General features: G+C 41.3%; 1 protein-coding gene across 2 annotated transcripts in view; it reads right to left on the bottom strand.

Moving 5' to 3' along the window:
• Positions 1–17,898, bottom strand: part of PTPN14 (protein tyrosine phosphatase non-receptor type 14) — a 121,208-nt gene that overhangs the window by 60,611 nt on the left and 42,699 nt on the right. For both annotated transcript variants that reach the window (XM_065835118.2, XM_065835117.2), the window contains 2 exons: positions 16,647–16,972; positions 8,051–8,220 (listed from right to left, as the gene is read on the bottom strand). In XM_065835118.2, coding sequence (XP_065691190.1) covers positions 8,051–8,220; positions 16,647–16,820 — 344 coding nt within the window. In that variant the 5' untranslated portion in view covers positions 16,821–16,972. The remainder of the gene's footprint in view (positions 1–8,050; positions 8,221–16,646; positions 16,973–17,898) is intronic.

Genomic DNA, 17,898 nt, shown 5'->3' with positions numbered 1-17,898 from the left:
TCAAAGGAGCACCAAAATGCAAATATCCCAGGTATTTGTCTAAGCCTGGGTGGCCATCCAAGGCTCTTAAGACTCATTTAGCTTGCAAGCAGTTCCAGAGCTGCTCCCCTGCCTGGGCTGCCTGAGCTCTTGAGCTCCCGGACAGCAGTTGGGGTGGCTGAGAGCATTGCTGTTTAGTCCCAAATTCCTGCAGCTGGAAGGAAGGGGGAAAAAAAACAATTGGGTTGACATCACCAAGTTACCTCAGGACCCATCCACAGTTTTGTTCAACTGAAGCGAAGTGGGATCCCTGGGGGCCCAACAACCATGTCCAGCTAGCATTGAATCCCAGACCTCATCTCTCTCCCAGCCTTGGGAGATACAGTGCAGTTCCAGTCATGAGAGATCAGCACCAGGACCATGATCAGGACCAGGACCTGTAGGTCAGGCAGGCTGGTAACCACAGTCTAAACTAAAATAGGATTCTGTTCCTGCAGAAATTTCCTTGCTTCCTGTCAATTTATAAAATTTCAGCTCCAGAGTTCCTGCTGCTTCCTCTGGGAGACCCCACCACAATGTTTCATGAATATTCTCACAAAGATGGCATTTACACTGGTACGTGTCCTAAACTCTTCTTTTATTGTGTTTCACAGAACGGCGCCTACCTACAGCACTATATACTAGTTCTTCAATGAAAAACCAAATAATTAGCACCACCACATATAAGTCAGTTGGCATCCCAAGCCACTTGGCAGTTGTTCCCCACCATTCCCCTGTAAAAACTATCCAGTAATTTGACTCTCCAAATCATTTATCTGAGAACAAAAGGACTGACAGGAATCATGGGATGAAATTATTAATATCTTCCATTTCTAAGGTCTGCCACTCTGACAGAACATCCTGCCCTTTTCTGTTCATTTGATATGACTTCCATGTATAGAAATCATCGTCGTCATTCACGTGAATCATTTAAAATTAGTCCATTGACCTACAGCTCTCTATAAAACAGCAATTATATATATATAACTTATATAAGTTGGAAACATTCTGTTAGAGGAAAAGAGCTACACTGGTTTATGCTGTGCAAGGATCTAGCCCTATACAAGAAACAGGTAAAGCGAATCAGCAGAGATTTTTTTTTAACTGGAAATAGTTAAAAACATAGGACCATTCTGATCGTAAGTATCATATTTGTGTTGAAGAGCACAGTCTTGCTTCTTAGTGAGGAGGTGCATCATCCTTCCAGCTGGGCGACCCACTCAGCTCTCTCCAATGCCAAGAGAGGGCTGTGGTTGATGGGCTTTCCCACATGGAGTGAGCAGAGCCGCTCCGTAAGTGTGGCACAGCTGATGGGCACACGCGCAGGAGTTACGACATTTCCCAGAAAAGAGGGCAATGAGAAACTGGTTGCATTCAATTCTCTGGAAGCTACCCAGGCTGCTCCCGCATACCATCTTAAAACGTGCCGGGAAGAAGCACAACGTAAATGTGAAATTATTAAGTGTTCTTGGGAAGAGAGAAATTTGGACAAGGCAGTAAGGCTTCCGCTGCCTGAAAACCAGACTTTTTTCCTGCTCAGTTACACCTGTAATACAGAATGGTTAAAATCTGACCTAAATCTCCAGGTGTGAGAGACCAAACTCTGGCCTTTCTGAATACTCCACCTTCCAACTTGCCGCGTATCACTCAGTTCTTGTTCATTTGCCCACGCGCTTATCTTAATCATCCATCTCCTCTCATCCCGCATGATATTTCTCTGTACTTTTGTAGGCAAAAAAAAAATGTTGCTGAATCCCTAAGAACCATTTGCATTAAAAAAAACCTAAAAAAAAAGTCCTACAGTTCTAGCAGAGGTGTATTAGCAATCATGGCCACACAACCTGTCACAGCCCATCACTTCAGGCAAGCTCAGTCAAGGCTGTCCTGAACAAATCCAATCGTACACATCATGCTGGGTTTTTTTCTGGCATACTATCATATACAAAACAATCATTTTGGACAATGAAGTCACCACAGTGCTCAAATCAACTACCATGAACTCCAAGGTACACACAGAGACTTCACCACCACCACAAGTTGCAGGTGTGACCAAGCATGAAAAGCAAAGAAGCCTCATGTACCTTACAACCTTAACAGCCTTTAAAAGGGTTCCACATCACCGACCTTGCCACAAAACCAGGCTGGAACATGAGCATATGTTATATCCAGCATAAACACAGCAATTAAAAGCACCATGTAAAGACCACAGTGACCGGTACAAAATCCCAGCTGATTGTACCTGTATTAAAAGCTAGCAACACAGGAGGATGTGAAACTTTAGCTTGTTCATAAAAAATAGTAAAATAAAGCAGACTAAAAACAAAGATAAGCTCAGGCAGGCAAGACATTTAAGAAGAACATTTTTGAGAGGAATGAAAAAAAGTCCAGAGTTTATTTAAAAAAAAAAAAAGTACGTTTGCCAGAATATTTTTCCCTGTAAATATAAAGCATTCAAACACTATTTTTTCCCTCTACTTTATCCTGCAGTGATTTAAAAATTCATACTGTCCTCAGAGTCTACAGCTTGTACGTGTTAGAGGAATGTCTGTTTAAAAATTCTTCACCTAACACTTGAAGAAAAATAAGGGGAAAGGCAGAGAATTGTGTAGAAAAAAATATTTCCATAAAAGACAAACAGAAAAAAAATCAGCTACGAGAAATGCTGAAGAAAAGGGTGGGGTGGCAAAGCACCAGATGAAATAAATGCTCACGTATTTACAGGAGGATAAGTTTGAGGCTGATTTTTCACCGGCCCTCCAGAAAAGAGGCCTGGCAGCCACAGGCTCTAATTTTCCACCTGCAAACACACTCATTCCCACACTTTGCAGGTGCAGCCATCCCATTCCAAACACTCTGTGTTTTCTTTCACAGGAAAGCCATACAGCACATTCTTCAGGGAAAATGCAGAGCTGACAGGCAAACTTGGGGCAAAAGCCCAATGCAGCACAGTACAGATGCTGGAATGTGTCCCTCCCCACACAGTCGTGCACACCAGACCTACCACGCACAGCACCATGGGGACCCAGCCCCAGTGGCGGCACCTGCTCTCGTTTCACAGGATTATGCCCCGTTTGCCACAGCACTAACACCATATGATATTACTGAGTACAGAACACATAGTAACATACTGAAAGCTTCCTCCAACAAAGAAAAAACAACAGAAAAACCAGACCAAAGCACACCTTAATTCCTTCACAGAAGGCACAGCAGTATCACGTGTGAAGACAGAGATACTGCAGGGAGCAAAATGTAACTTCATTTTCTCCTTAGAACTCTGGAAAAAAAAGAAAAAAGGCCATGGATTGTCTGATACTTGTGCAGAAAACAGCATCACACCCACATTTTCAGAAAGCCACAGGAGTGTGTGGGTTCTCTGTTTTTGGAACAAGAGCACAGTGAAAGCAAGCTTGTTTACTTTAGACACTATACAAAGGCTTATTTTTTAAAAAATAAATGGTTGAAAAGATGCTCCCCCTCTGAGGAGTTAACAGAAAATAAAAGGCAGATTTATATTTCTAATCTATGCAAATATCTACTCTACAGGGCATCACAAAGACTGCTTTATATCAGACAGTATGCAGTTCCCAGGTGCTTTAAATATGCCAAAAGCATACACAGCATCTCCACCTGCGATGGCTGCTCACTCTGAGAACAGCTGGATGACTAAAAGAGGTTGTCTAAGTAGCCTTCCATGAAAAATGCCTTTTGCTAATGTGTCAACCCCCATACTCCCACCCAAATGCTCCTGCTGTAGCTGCCATCAAGCCTGGAGAAGGTTTTTTCAAGTTGTTTGGTTGGGGGTTTTTCTGTGTTTGTTTGTTTGGTTGGTTTGTTTTTAATTCGGTTTATCACAAATTCTTCTAGAAATTTCTGAATTATAGCAATTACAATATGGTGAAACTCCTACTGACACCTTAAGAAATTATCATGGGGCTTTAATTCATAATTACAAGAAGGCCCAGTGCCAAGAGTACAATGCTATTATGGTGAAGGGAAGGCATAGCAATAACATTTCATTGCCATTACCAGAAAGAAGAGACAGGTACTCTACAACTGGCAGCTGCTCTCTGTATACTTCCTGAGGACATTGTCAGGAAGCTTCTGCCACAGGTCAAGAAACACGTCTGTCCTGAGGAGCCTCACCATCCACACTCCAAGTCACTAACCTAACAAGACTGATGATGTCCTTCTGAGGCTTCTTACCCTTTCCCAGTGCTCCACTTAACTTTGTCTGAGGAGGAAAAAAACCCACACCACTAATGTTCGCATCTTTAAGCAAGTGTCAATTTTGTAAAAAAAGAACTGCAAGCCACAGAGTCAGATCTGACCTACTAAAACAGTTAATGTGTCCCCCAGAGTACTCTCTGTCTCATCTTTTCTTGCAGGCCTCTGAGGTTGACTTCAAAGAGCTGTTAGCTGAATAAACCACTCTGGTGGTCTTGTCTCTTCTTTCCCAAGGATCCCACAGGCCCTTCTTTCTCATATTATCAGAAATACCTCTTACAAATTAGCTGCAGGCATCCCAGTTTCAGTCATGGCTGTGCCTGTGTTTAGATGACAGGCACCTGCAGCTGTACAGGTCCTCAGTAACCTGTTACATGGTCAACCCAGGTAACCCTCTCGCCCACGCAATACCCATCCACACCTTTGAAATGATGAGGTCATTTGGGCACAAACTCAAATACGAAAAAATCCTTCTAAATATAAACCCCATTTCTTTATTGCAAGGGTGACTGAACTCTGGAACAGGTTTCCCAGAGAAGTCATGGTGTCTCTCCATCCATGGAGATATTCAAAATTGAATTAGACACTGTTCTAGAGCAATCTCCTCTAGTTGACCCTGCTCTGAACAGATGATCTCCAGAGGCACCTTCCATCTGCAGCCATTCTGCAACTCTGTGGTTAGCACTGCTACTTGCATTGAGCTTCAGCAAGGCAAATGACACTCCCACGCTGCACCTCAGAAGGACGGCACTTGCTTCTTACCAGACTACTTCTCCACTTCTCTCCCAGCATGTCACATACAGACAGGTTTCCAGAGAGCCTTCACCACGGGAGGACATAGCGCTTGGGGTAGTGTTACTCACCCTTATTTCTGCATCCACATTAGGCTTGCGTGACACACAAAAAGTTACTGGCAAAACCATGATGAGCTCCTGACCACTACCAACACCTGCAGGCAGCTAAAATCCAGGAGCCTACAGGCATAATTAGCATTTTAGACTTCCAACAGTAATGATAACATGTAAAGAAGTTATGATTTTATGAATAATTATGGTTTCACCTAAATATGAATTATCTTATTTGTACAAGGATTCTTCCTGTTGGTCTCAATTGCCAAACAATATCAGAACACAAAATGATCCACAAATTGTTTTGAAGAATCGGATGTTTTTTCAAAATAAAAATGACTAAGGAACACTGCCTCAGAGCCACTGACCAACCCCACAAGTAACGATCCTTTCAACCAACAAAACCTAAAAGTCTTGGATCATTGTGCCTCTTTGCAATGACAGCACGGGTGCATGGGTCTGCAGTTGCTGGAAGCGAAGAGGAATATCCACTTAAGGACAAATGTCTCAAAATCAGCTATCAAGCCAAAGTCTGTAATCCTACAGATCAGAGTAAACCACCTCAGTAAACTAATTCCTTGGTTTTTTTAATACTTGTGGATTATGTGTTTGCTGAAATACTCTCAGAAGACTTATTGTCTTCAAGGAATATTAATCAACCCTGGAAATTCTGGAGTTTACAATTAACTGAAAGCCTGGACAGAGAGATGGGTTTCACCTCAAGCTCCAAACATGGCCAGGGAAGCTCAGGGCTGGAGACATTTCCACCAAGAGAGTTACAAAGGTAAAAGGTTTGATGCTAGTAGTACTGTCACTGGCTTTGCATCTTCAGCCTTTGGTAGTGGCTTTGTTTTGGGGTTTGTTTGTGGTGCTTCTGCAGCTTCCCAGAAGGAGATGAAGTGTCTGCTCCTAAGTTTTGCATTTAAGACAGGTTTGTCATTTGTATGTAAATATAAGTCAAAAACACAGGCACTGACTGGGCGAGTCTAGTGCCTACCTCACCATCACAGGTAATCGTACCATGATCAGGCCTAATCCTCAAAGCAGCCAGTCTCAATTTCAAAACAAACGTTTAATCAGGTTCCCAAGAGCAAACAAAGACAAAAAAAAAACCTGCCAAAAAAGTCCCATCAGTCCACGTAATCACACTTTAGACTAAGCCTTTTTCTGCCATTGGTTTCAGAAGGGTCCTCCATGGCCCCACCACTCACTGCTTCAAGTACAAGATTTACTGCATCTACCTAGAACTGCACAGATGAAGGTTTGCTGCCATCGCATCAGCTATGGTGAAGTAATTCCACTTCAGGGAAGAAGAAAAAAAGAAAGAAAGAAAAAAAAAAATCTTACAGGCTATTCTGAGATCCATTAGTAAGCTTCTGCTTTTGCTGCAGACGTTTAAAGAAAAGAGGCACTTATAAGACTCTGCAGCTTATGTTATCAATCACTTCGGAAAGATAAACAATTCAGCAGGCACTCCAATCGAGAGCGCTGTGAAGTTCAATTGCCACTGAAATGTTTTGTTATTACCAACCTGGGCAGAATGAGCAAAGACACCTCTGCAGGTGAGCTATGAATGAGCAATCAGCACTGCAGGCTGCAGCTTGAAGAGGTAACAGCAGCCAAGTAGCTACAATGCTTCCTTGCACACATCTAGGCCGGGATCGGGCTGACAACAGTGAGTAACAGAACATTACAGACATTCCAACTCCACGTTATGTAATTCTGAAGGAAAAGTTGCGAAGCTTCCCTCTCCTAACACGTACAAAGCAGGAACACACAGATACAGACAAGCATCGATGTTCAGTCTATTCCCAGGGAAATTTAAGTTTTGTGATGCTTTCAGCCCACTGTTTGGCAAGAATTCTGCATGCACAGTAGTCACGGGACTGCTTGACAGCTGTCATTTTAAGAATCAACTCTTTTGCATCCTACCAAAGTAAATTCTCCCATCCAGTGTTAAGAAAAAAATCCTTTAAAATAAACAATCTGCAACATAAAAAAACCCCAGATCACATCTTGCACACCTTCTAGAATTAAAGTCACTCTTTCTCCACTACTCATACATCCTTTTTAGACATGATGGCCATGTGGGAACTTCCGGTTTGCAGCAACAGAACATTTTTTTCAGTGGGGAGGCTTCTGCCACCCTGTAGCCCTCACCCACTTCTTTCAGGCTTTACCTCCAGTTCTGTTGATGCAACTTTGCTCTAGACCAGATAAATGAAATAACTTTAGTTAAAAAGAAAACAAGCCCAACCCTTTTTTGGTTGAGGTGGGCTTCCCAGCGCCCCCCCACCTCCTTTTTTAATTTAAATACAGCACAGATGTGCAAAAACCACACAGTGATGTGGTTTACAAGAATAGCCCCTCAAAACAGTTGCATTTTTACAACTACAGCACAGAGCTCTGAATAAAAGAGTAATTCCCACTGAAGTTGTTTGCAAAGATGCACCCTGATCATAATTAAAGGACTAATACCCTCTAACAATTTTAATCCTTTTGTTAAATGTAAGGGGGAAAAAAATCAGTAGTGGGATGGGCAAAACCCAGAAAAGATGCCAGTTTACTTTCAGCAAAGCACAGGTAGACACAAGAATAATAAACTAAAACTGTATATAGAGGTACTTTTCCTACGGTTTCTATTTAATCAGTAGAAAAAAGTATGGAAACCTTGGTCCGCTTTAAAATTTATGTCAGGTGTTTAAACATATATCTATTATTCCCTTTTCATTTGTGCAGTTGCTCCCGCATCATCATTCCACAATACCACTTTTTTTTTTTCACCCCTCCAAACAGATACAATCAAGTAGTGATTTCTCTCCCTTTTCCCTGTTTGGGTGATTATCAAGAAAGGAAATAATCAGATGATACCTGAGCAATTATTGAATGCCAGAAGCAGAGCAACTGTCGGCTCCCTCCCAGCTATATCACAATAGTGCTAACAGAGGGAAACCACGTACCTTGTTACCTCCTGCTGCAGTCGGGAAACACTGGGCACATAGAACATTACTCCAAAGAAAAGCAAAGGCTCATTGGCAAATTTGTCCAGCTGCTTCTTCAGAGGCTTTTCCAGTTCAGCCCAGCGGGTTTGCTGGCTCTTGCTGAGAAACCAAAGGCCGAAGTAGTGTGTCTAGATAAAGAGACAAGATAGTGTCAGCTTACCTTTTTCAGCTAGATTACACACACTATCAGCGACACAAATGCAAATAAGAACAGATGGCACTGTATACGTTTTTCCATATGCAAAATCAGAATAATTTATTTTTTACCATCCTTTTTTTATTTTTAGGACAATCTTGAAGACAACAAGGAATTCATATTGTGATACAATATACTTCATGGAGTATTATCTACCCCTTATCATCTCTCTCAAATGCATATTAAAGACCTCTATCTGACATTATGGCACAGGTAACATAAATGATTTACAGAGTGCCTGAGTCTTTGTTTTCTTTCACATCTGTGCCTCATGAACTGACAGCAAACATTAAGTCTGAATCAAAGCACAAGGGCTTTGTAAGACTTTGGATCAGACTCACTGCAGGCAAAGGACAAGGACTCTTCCAAGTATAAAAAAGAATGCAAACCCATGCACATATGTCAAAATATATTTACCAATATCAGAATCATTTACCCAGTACAGAACATGTTTACTTTTTTTCTTAAATACACTTACAAGGTTTTATGATGGACAAGTATTACATTTATGATGTACTGTTTGCTCTAGCTCTTACAGAAATACCAGGTTGCAAACCTCAGCTATTTCCTATCACGGGCAAATCTCTAAGGCTGTAGGATCTCCTGCATAAGCCACATGGGAGTGTTGCTGGTGGAGAGTAATGAACAAGGAACAGCGTTCAGAACTATAGAGCTTCAAACACTACAAGCTGCTAATAAGCAGCTGAAGGAATAGCCAACCCATCATGAAGGATTCTGTCGAAAAGCCCTTAAAACACTGTATTAAACACACTGATCTGCTACTGCAGGCAAACGCATACTATAATTAACACTGAGTACTACAACCACAGATCTAAAGGCAGAAAAAAGTGTTCATGTTTAGCAAACAAACTAATCTAACTTTAGCCCTAACTGTGAAGTTCGTATCAACATCTTTTTCTTCAGGATTTAAGCCAACAGTTTCTGGAGATCTCCAGCAATGCCTTCAATATAAAATACCACTCTGTACTAATACCAGAATGAATGAAACAAACTGTGAGAGGAACTTCTGCAGACACCAAGCAGATTTAGGATCTGAAAGTAGCATCACTACTATTTCTGCATATTTCTCTCATTTCAATAAACTTTATTGATATTTAATCCAAATGACTCCCTATTCAGTGAAAACTTGCCAGTAGTTTCCATTAGATTATATTAACCCTAAAACAAATAAAATACTTATTTTGTTGTTATAGCTTAACTTGCCAGTACAACAATCCTTCCACAGGTAGTCACAATCCTTCATACATAGCACCACATTTTAAATAAAGATATTTAAGAGAAAGAATAGAAAACCCCATTTGCTACCGTATAAAGCTTTCACTGGAAATTACTTTTAATACATTCAAAAAGTTTGGCCTATAAATCAACCATCAAGATTTCACAAGCTGGATTTCCCAGATGTTCACGCTTTTAAATAAAATTCTTCAAAAGTAGCAGACATATTGCAACCATTACACTTTGCAAAAGCCACCAGCAACAGCCTCTTTCACTTTGGTAAGGATACTTCTCTAAAAACCATTGCATGCCCCGTGACTTGGCATACAACACAAGGGCAACTAGTGCAATATTGAAAAATTAAAATGCTTAGAAATGACAACAAGCCAGCACGGGCAACACTGCTCCAGCTATTTTATAGCTGAGGGCATGCAAGAGAGAATCATTTGCAAAAAACTCTGGAGTGCAGGTATATTTACTTTAGGGTCTCATTACGTACATATTTTCAACTTTGGAGAACATCCAGACTAGAATTTAACTAAGGTGGTAATTAAGTCATCTTGATTCCTCAATTAAGCCTGACAAACTTAAGTAGAGCCTGAACACTGCTCAGTCCTTTCTCTTTAAGGACATTTTGGTACAATGAAGCTTTTTTTGAAGAGAATCAATGTAGTATTATTTCTTTCTAGAATCTAAAGGTATCTTCAATAAATCAGACAATCCAGGGCACAAATCAAGATATCAGCATAGGATAAACTTCAACCAAAACTAACTAATTCACTGATACATGTCTACTCACCCTCTGTAGTAACCACTGGATAAAAAAGTTCTTTCTGACGAGCTCACCATGACAGTAATTAGATTAAAATGAAGATGGGAGGGACAGTAGACACAGCAAAGGAAAGGAATCCACGTGAAGGCAGAAAAAAGGACAGTCACTTTACCACATCACAAGGGAAATTCTTTAATGAACAGAACTTGGGGCTGTTGGTTGATGAGAAGCTCAACGTGACCCAGCAGCGTGTGCTCACAGTCCAGAGAGCCAACCTCGATGCAGCCCAGTGTGCTGCATGGCATCAAAAGCAGCATGGCCAGCAGGTTGAGGGAGGTGATTCTGCCCCTCTGCTCCACTCTGGTGAGACCCCACCTGGAGTTCTGTGTCCAGCTCTGGGATCCTCAGCACAGGAAAGACATGGACCTGTTGGAGAGGGGCCAGAGGAGGTCACAGAAATGATCAGAGGGCTGGAATAGCTCTCTATGAGGACAGGCTGAGAGGGTTGGGGTTGTTCAGCCTGGAGATGAGAAGGTTCCAGGGAGACCTTATGATGACTTGCAGTACCTAAAGGGGACCTACAAGAAAGCTGAAGAGGGACTCTTTACAAGGGCAGGTAGTGATAGGGGTAATGGTTTTTAACTGAAAGAGGGTAGATTCAGATTAAAGGAAGAAATTCTTCACCACAAGGCTGGTGAGGAACTAGAACAGGCTGCTCAGAGAAGTTGTGGATGCCCCATCCCTGGAAGTGTTCAAGGCCAGGCTGCATGGGGCTTTGAGTAATCTGGTCTAGTGGAAGGTGGAACTAAATGATCTTTAAAGTCCCTTCCAACCCAAACCATTCTATGATACACTTGAAAATCACTGCACAGCAGCTCATGTTCAGTAAGAAACAGCACAGAGCTGTGAAAACAGATCTTCCATATTACTTTAAAAAGTAAACATTCACATCGCCTCAGACCCAAATTTGCAGTGTTAAGTACTTGTAAAACATCTAGCAACTAAGATGATTTGTAGTCTGAAGTCTAAGAGAGTTATTCAAGGGATTAAGGGTATTGCAATTAAACAGCTCAAATGAGCACAGTCCTTTCCCTTTCAGTGGAAGCAAAGAGACAACAAAAATTTAGATTTGCTACAGTGGAAAGGTACTAGCTCCAGAATCCTGAATCACTTCCAAGGAGTAATAATTGAAGGGAATGTATTATGTCAGCTTAGGGACTACAGCAGATAGAGTGGATTGACCACGGCAGTGTGAATTTCACACAACTGGAAGATGACTGTTTTCCTGGAAAGCAGCCTGGAGAGGATCAAGCAACTGCAGATGAAGCACAAGGACTGCAGAGTAGAGCTCCAGCCAAATACACGCACTTTGGAGAGACAACCAACACAGTTATCTGAATATCAGCTCCCTATCACAAGCAATTTGACTTCTTGAAAATTTTAGTGTTTTGTAACAACGCACAGTGGAGAGGGACTTTATAGCCACTACTGCCAATGCTTGAAGAGACTCTTAGGAACATCAGTAATTCCCAAACAGGAATGGAGGAATGTGGAGCTGGAAATGGCTGGATGATCAAATTCACTGTGCTATGACCAGGCACATGACTGTCCAGAAGGCCTTAGAGAATCTGAGTTATGTATTGCTATTCGCTCCTGGCACAAAAAAACCCAAAACAAAACAAAAGACACCACCCACAAACCACCATGAACAAACACAAAACATTTTTACAGTACAGACACCCCCACAAATTAGATGAGGGGATATAAAAACGAGATACTTTTCTCTATAAGCATCTGATTAAAAACTAGGGTGATTCCAAAAGTTGGCCTGTTTGTCCACCTGTACAAAGTGAACCACTGACTTCAGTTTTCATGGAATAAATATCTACACCTACACCTGGCAGGCTCTTAAGTAGCACAGGCTGCTCTAAAAGGTACATCAGCAGTCAAAATGGCAAAGAAAGTAAACAAAGCTTTCTCTTCAAAACAAAACAAAACAAAAACAAACAAACAAAAAAACCAATGAGATTCCTTCTTCCCACCACAGTCGACAGATTGGTGATACACACCAAAGGAAAGCTTTTCATAAAACTAAATGTATGCACATACATCCATCCTGCAAAGAGCTTCAGTTGCTACTGCTTTTGGTCTGCCTAATCTGCAAATCCATGAAGAGCTCTGTTAGGAAAGAGTTTACACTAATTTTCTCTCAAGGTTCTAAAATTTGTCTTACCTACCACACACGACTTCGTATGTGGTACAAAGCAACAGACTCACACTCCCCTAGGAACTGTGGTCCTCTGCTAAAGCAGTGGACAGGAACCAGAGCACCTGCACACCGCAAAACACCATAGCAGAGGCAATCCTTGAAATATGGCAAGCCAGAAAGGAAAACTGAATATGCAAAACCTGTGCTGAGAAGTCTTAAAAAAGACCACGTTATAAGTGCCAGTTCAGGAGGCAACATATTTGACATACACTCCCAAGTCCAGAACTATCACTGCCTTTATGTCGGGCAAAAAGAGTAGAATTGTCAGCAAGAGGAGATGACAGACACTAAATCAGTAAACCTCATCCAGAAGGATCCAACGAGACAGCCTCGGTGTTTGTTAAAACATCTGGTTAAGCAGCCAACTAAATATTTATCCTTGAGAAAGAGGCAGACTTACAGCTCATCTAGGCAAAAAGCTTTAAACCCCGCTCTCCCGGGGCACTGGCACTGAGGGGAAGGCACTTGTTCCTAGAAGGTCTCTTGTCCAAGAGCTGCCTGAACCCCATCCCAGCTTCCCTGGTAAGACCAGTCAAACCAAACTTCGAGGCACCCTGGCTACTAAACACAAGTTTTCAGTCATGACCTTAAGAGGAAGGGGCACCTTCTATGGCACACACACACACAAAAAAAATTTAAGAAGTCAGAATGACAGCAAATGACCACCCCTGCAGAGCTCTCAGAGCCCACCTGCAGTGTTCAGCCCACCATCCTCCTCCTTTGGTTTGGGCTTTGCAGTGTCGTAATACCGGAGGTACCGCTGTGAAATTCACCTTGAAAGAATAACTTTGGTTGGAAATGACCTTCTTGCCCCCTTGCCCCTTCTGATATATCAGAACATTCCATCTTTAAACTTCTTTTATAAAGTGAATTAAGGAGAACAAAAGGAGGAAGAGACATGAAGCTTCACAACAGATTTGTACAAATTACTCTGCTATTTCAAGCAGGTTCACTTAGACTCACTTGAAGAGAAAAATGCCATTATATTGGGGGGAAAAAAAAAATCCTTTTTATAGTCTGTGCACATACATAGAAGATTATAAAATGACGTTTCTGACCTTGTCTTTCCTCTCTTTCCCTTCCTCCCCTCTTCTAGTCTTTACTTTTTACATAATGCTGCCATAAAAGCTCATTGTATTGGAACTGGTAACTGTTCAACCAGAAGACCTGATGCTCTGTCAAGATCTTTGTTGAAAAGAATACAACCAGATTTTACAGTAGTTACATGGCTACACTTTCTAGTGACCTACTCCTGAACCCTGACTCAGTCAGGGAGGGAGCTGCATTCCCCAGAGATCAAATAGAAATATGCATAATCCATTAGATACTGTTTTTCAGTCATGTGTGGTATAATGATCGACAGTTCTTCACAATACATACAGTCATCTCAAACAATTTTACTTTTTACCAGGGAGGGGTTGGACAAGTTTTTATTTATTTCCAAGAAATCAGCTTAAGTGAAATATGGATGTTTTCCTAACACAAAGGTAAAATTGGGGTAAATTTGCAATTTATTTAAACATAAGACCAAACTAAACTACCAAACAAAAAATCAGTCTTTACTTTTAAGAGAACACATGTTCTTACCTGAGAATGCATGAAGGAAACAAACACCATTTTGTGAACATAGGATTTAACAAAGCTTAGTTTCTTCCCTATTTGTATGTCATACTTCGCTGATAAGGTTTTCTAAGAAAAGGCATATTCCAGCTGAAGTTCTTTGCTGCATTTGGGGAATTTTAAGTGTCTCTCACCAATATGGACACTTGTAAGGATTTTCTCCTTAGTACACTTACTGGGCTTCTCTCCTCCACCCAGCTCCACAAATTTTGTAGAAATTTGAGCTTTGTGAAAGCGTTTTTTACCTTTCTGCGGAGTTTGATTGGCCAGCAAGTTCAAAAAAGATGGTAAGTCTAAAGAGGGAAGGGGACAGTCACCAAATGACTGCATCACCCTTGTTTCGCTACGAACTATGGCAGGAAGACTAAGAGGTGCAGAAGAAGATGAATTTTGGGTCTCAGGGAAGGGCCAATACCTAGCACCTCCAGCTTGCTAGCTCCAATTATTCCTCATGAAAGGAGCAGAAGATACAGGGAGACCCTTTCAGACTTGAAAGAGGTTGCCAATTCTCTTCTCTCCTAAACATTTAAAGCAGCAATGGATGCTACCAGAATCAATCAGAAAAAGAGATAGATTAAAAACAAAACAAAACCAAAAAACAATAAACAAACAACAACAACAACAACAAAAAAAAAAAAAAGAAGAAAAAAACACCACACATATCAAAAAAATGCTGTACTGTTGAAATCTGAACTTTACAAAATTGGTTCAAGGTTGCCAAAACTTTGTTTAGAAAAAAAGCAGGGCGGGTGATGAAAGAAGGGAAAAGTGTTCCAACAACATCAAAGCATTCTCTTCTGTGTTGTTAAAATATTTTCTGTCTTGAAACACAAACTTTTTGTGCTGACATATTTCTTTTTGCATGACACAATTTTGAAAATGAAAAAAACAAAGCAATAGAAAACCCTCATGAAATTGAATACTGACCAACTTCCTTTGCTGTTCTACCATCCAATCTCTTTTCTCTGGAAAATTTTGAAAGTTCAGGCTTTGTTCCAAAGTGGAACAAAGCACGTTCTGAAATCGCAAAATGCTTTGTGGAAAAGAATGTTAACCCACCGACGGAGCTATTGTTCGCAAACACAGGTGGACCTCCAGAGAGAATCATTAGGCCCCAGACTTCTCCTGCACCACCCAGATAAGCCCACAAGGAATACGAGGAGAATCACTTCATTTCACAAATGGACAAAACTACTCTCTAAGGACACCCTAAAGCATCACCGAAAGAAAGAAAGAAAGAAAGAAAGAAAGAAAGAAAGAAAGAAAGAAAGAAAGAAAGAAAGAAAGAAAGAAAGAAAGAAAGAAAGAAAGAAAGAAAGTAATTACTGGGAAATCTTCATATTTAGGAGGGGAGAGGGCAGATGATTCTACTAAAACTCACATTAAAAAAAAAATTAAACTAGTATGAAAAATCAATATGCAATAGTCTGCCTCTCTTCCCTATTCCTGCCTGCATGTTCTCTTGTCTGTTCTGCACACACACAGAGTAAGAGCCTTCTCTCATTCTTTATTGTTATTAACGTACAAAAAGGAGATTTTGCTTAGTTTTCATCTGTGCTAGTTATTTATACGCTGCCTCCCAGTTGCCACCATTAAAAAGGGCCATGGACCAACAACCATAAGACACTGCAAGATTATTTGATTCACCAGCTGTGCTTACAGCCAGGACAGTCAAATGACATCACAGCAATTTCCAGGCAATGGTTTTCAACTTGTGAAGACAAGAAGCATGCAGGATTCATGTAAGGAGTCCACAGACGGTAAGTAAGAAAAGACAGTTCATTTGTGCCATGCACGTTGGAGAGATATTTCTAAAGAGGCCTCAACACTCAAAGACTGAACTCCACAGCAAAAATTAGAAAATAAAGGATTTCAGTCTTTAACAAAGTAAGACTGGGTTTCTTCAGCGTTTTCAGAAGCATTTGGAATGTAAAAGAAGCCTTTCAGAGTTTCAGATGTGAAATATTTCAGCTAAACAAAAGGAAGAAAAAACCCACCATCCTCAAGCTACTACTAGTTGCTCCTGCTAGTAACACAACTGTTGCGTCTTTCAGTATGTTACTAACAAGAACATATTTATATGAAGGTTCAAATTTAAAAGCCAGTGGTCTTCTTCTCAACCAGCAGTGTCAGTGAAACTAGGGTTACAATCAAACTGAAGTTGCTGTAACTTGGCCCTCGGAATCCCAGCTCAGAAAGTAACAGTCAACGCTTTCTAGGCAAAGAAGAAACTTTGTCTTACAAAGAGCTCTCAAAGCAATGATGAATGAGCAAGAGCACAAAACCCTGAGGGCTGTTCTGCCTCCAGCTTTCATGCAACCAGAATATGTTTGTCCAAGCTCCAGCTGCTGATCGTATGTGGCCACCTCCAAGAATAACATGATTCAGATGAACAGACTGCCTGAGCTAAAAACGCATCAAATTATACAGCGACAGATGGTGCTTCCCGGGTTACTCTTACCTCACGTAATTCCAGCCTCTGAGCAACAGCTTCCAGGCACTCCTGCCCCGTGCTCTCCACGGAGAGGGTGCACTCGATGACATTGCTGTCCAGCAGACGGATCCTCGTCACAAAGCAGTTCTTGCTCAAGACATTGTAGCGTCTGGTCCGCCGCAGTTTCAGCCCGAAAGGCATGGCTGTTGGCCTGGAAGGTCGCCCCTTCCCTCTGCTCTTCCCAGAGTTACCAGCACACTTGTTGACTTGCCTTGAAGGCTTCTTCAGCTGGCACTACTCTCCTCCAGAAATGGAGGTAGCTGTCCATTCCCAGGGTGAGCTTCAAGGGATTCCTGCAAAATACATAAAAATAAGTAGAGTTAAATGTGAAACAAGATGTTCCTAAAGATCAGTGGAAAAGAAAAAAAAGCTTAAAGGAAGAGAGTCACATTTAAAACCATAAAATAAACACCTCCACACACAGGATTGTCAGGCACTTACAACATCTCCTAAAGGAGCACCTTATACAACAAATCTTTCAAAATTACATTTTGGCTCCGAATTTAAAGCATGGATTTAATTGCAAAGCCATTCTTTGAGAAGCTCAGTACAAACAGCAACTCTACAGGGCACACATCCAGAGGTGCTAACTCTCCCACCATTACCCCCACCACAGGGGTCTATAACATAATCTTCAAGTTAAGTTTTGGTGCCCTCAGGCCAGCTTTGAAAGTGAGCTTAAAAAGCTAAGGAATAGAGGCATTTAAAGAGAGGTGCGATTTTGAAAGAAGAAAGGCTGGCTTCAGTCAGCAGGAAATGCAGGGCGCTCAGCATCTCTGAAAAATCAAACCTAAAGTATGCATGTGAAAGGCAAGAGGCATCCCAGCCATTTCACAGAAGGCTCCTCTGAGGCAACCCCTGACATTTTGCTCACTTTCAGCTCCAAAGCAATTCGGCATTTCACCCTTCCAGGTGGAATGAGTAACTGCAGGAGCAGCTGTCAGAGACCAGGATAAAACTGAGTGGGAGGCAGAGAACACACATTCTACATGTTGTTTCTAATTACTACTCCTAAAATTTATCAGGGACACGTGCAACTGTCAAGCCAAAATACAAAGTATTTAAGAAGCTATGATCCTCATCTGTGAGATCAAAATATTATTAAAAAAAAAAAAAGTTTAGCTGAGAGAGGGTTCAAGCTAAACCAAAACAAAGCATTTGCACTGGCATAATCAGCTTTAAAACATCACTTTCCGCATGAAGAGAGGAATGAAATAAA

This window comes from Patagioenas fasciata, chromosome 3 (genome assembly GCF_037038585.1).
Source record: "Patagioenas fasciata isolate bPatFas1 chromosome 3, bPatFas1.hap1, whole genome shotgun sequence".
Taxonomy (NCBI): domain Eukaryota; kingdom Metazoa; phylum Chordata; class Aves; order Columbiformes; family Columbidae; genus Patagioenas; species Patagioenas fasciata.
The sequence above is the reverse complement of the archived record's forward strand: the minus strand, read 5'-3'. Positions and strand labels throughout refer to the sequence as shown.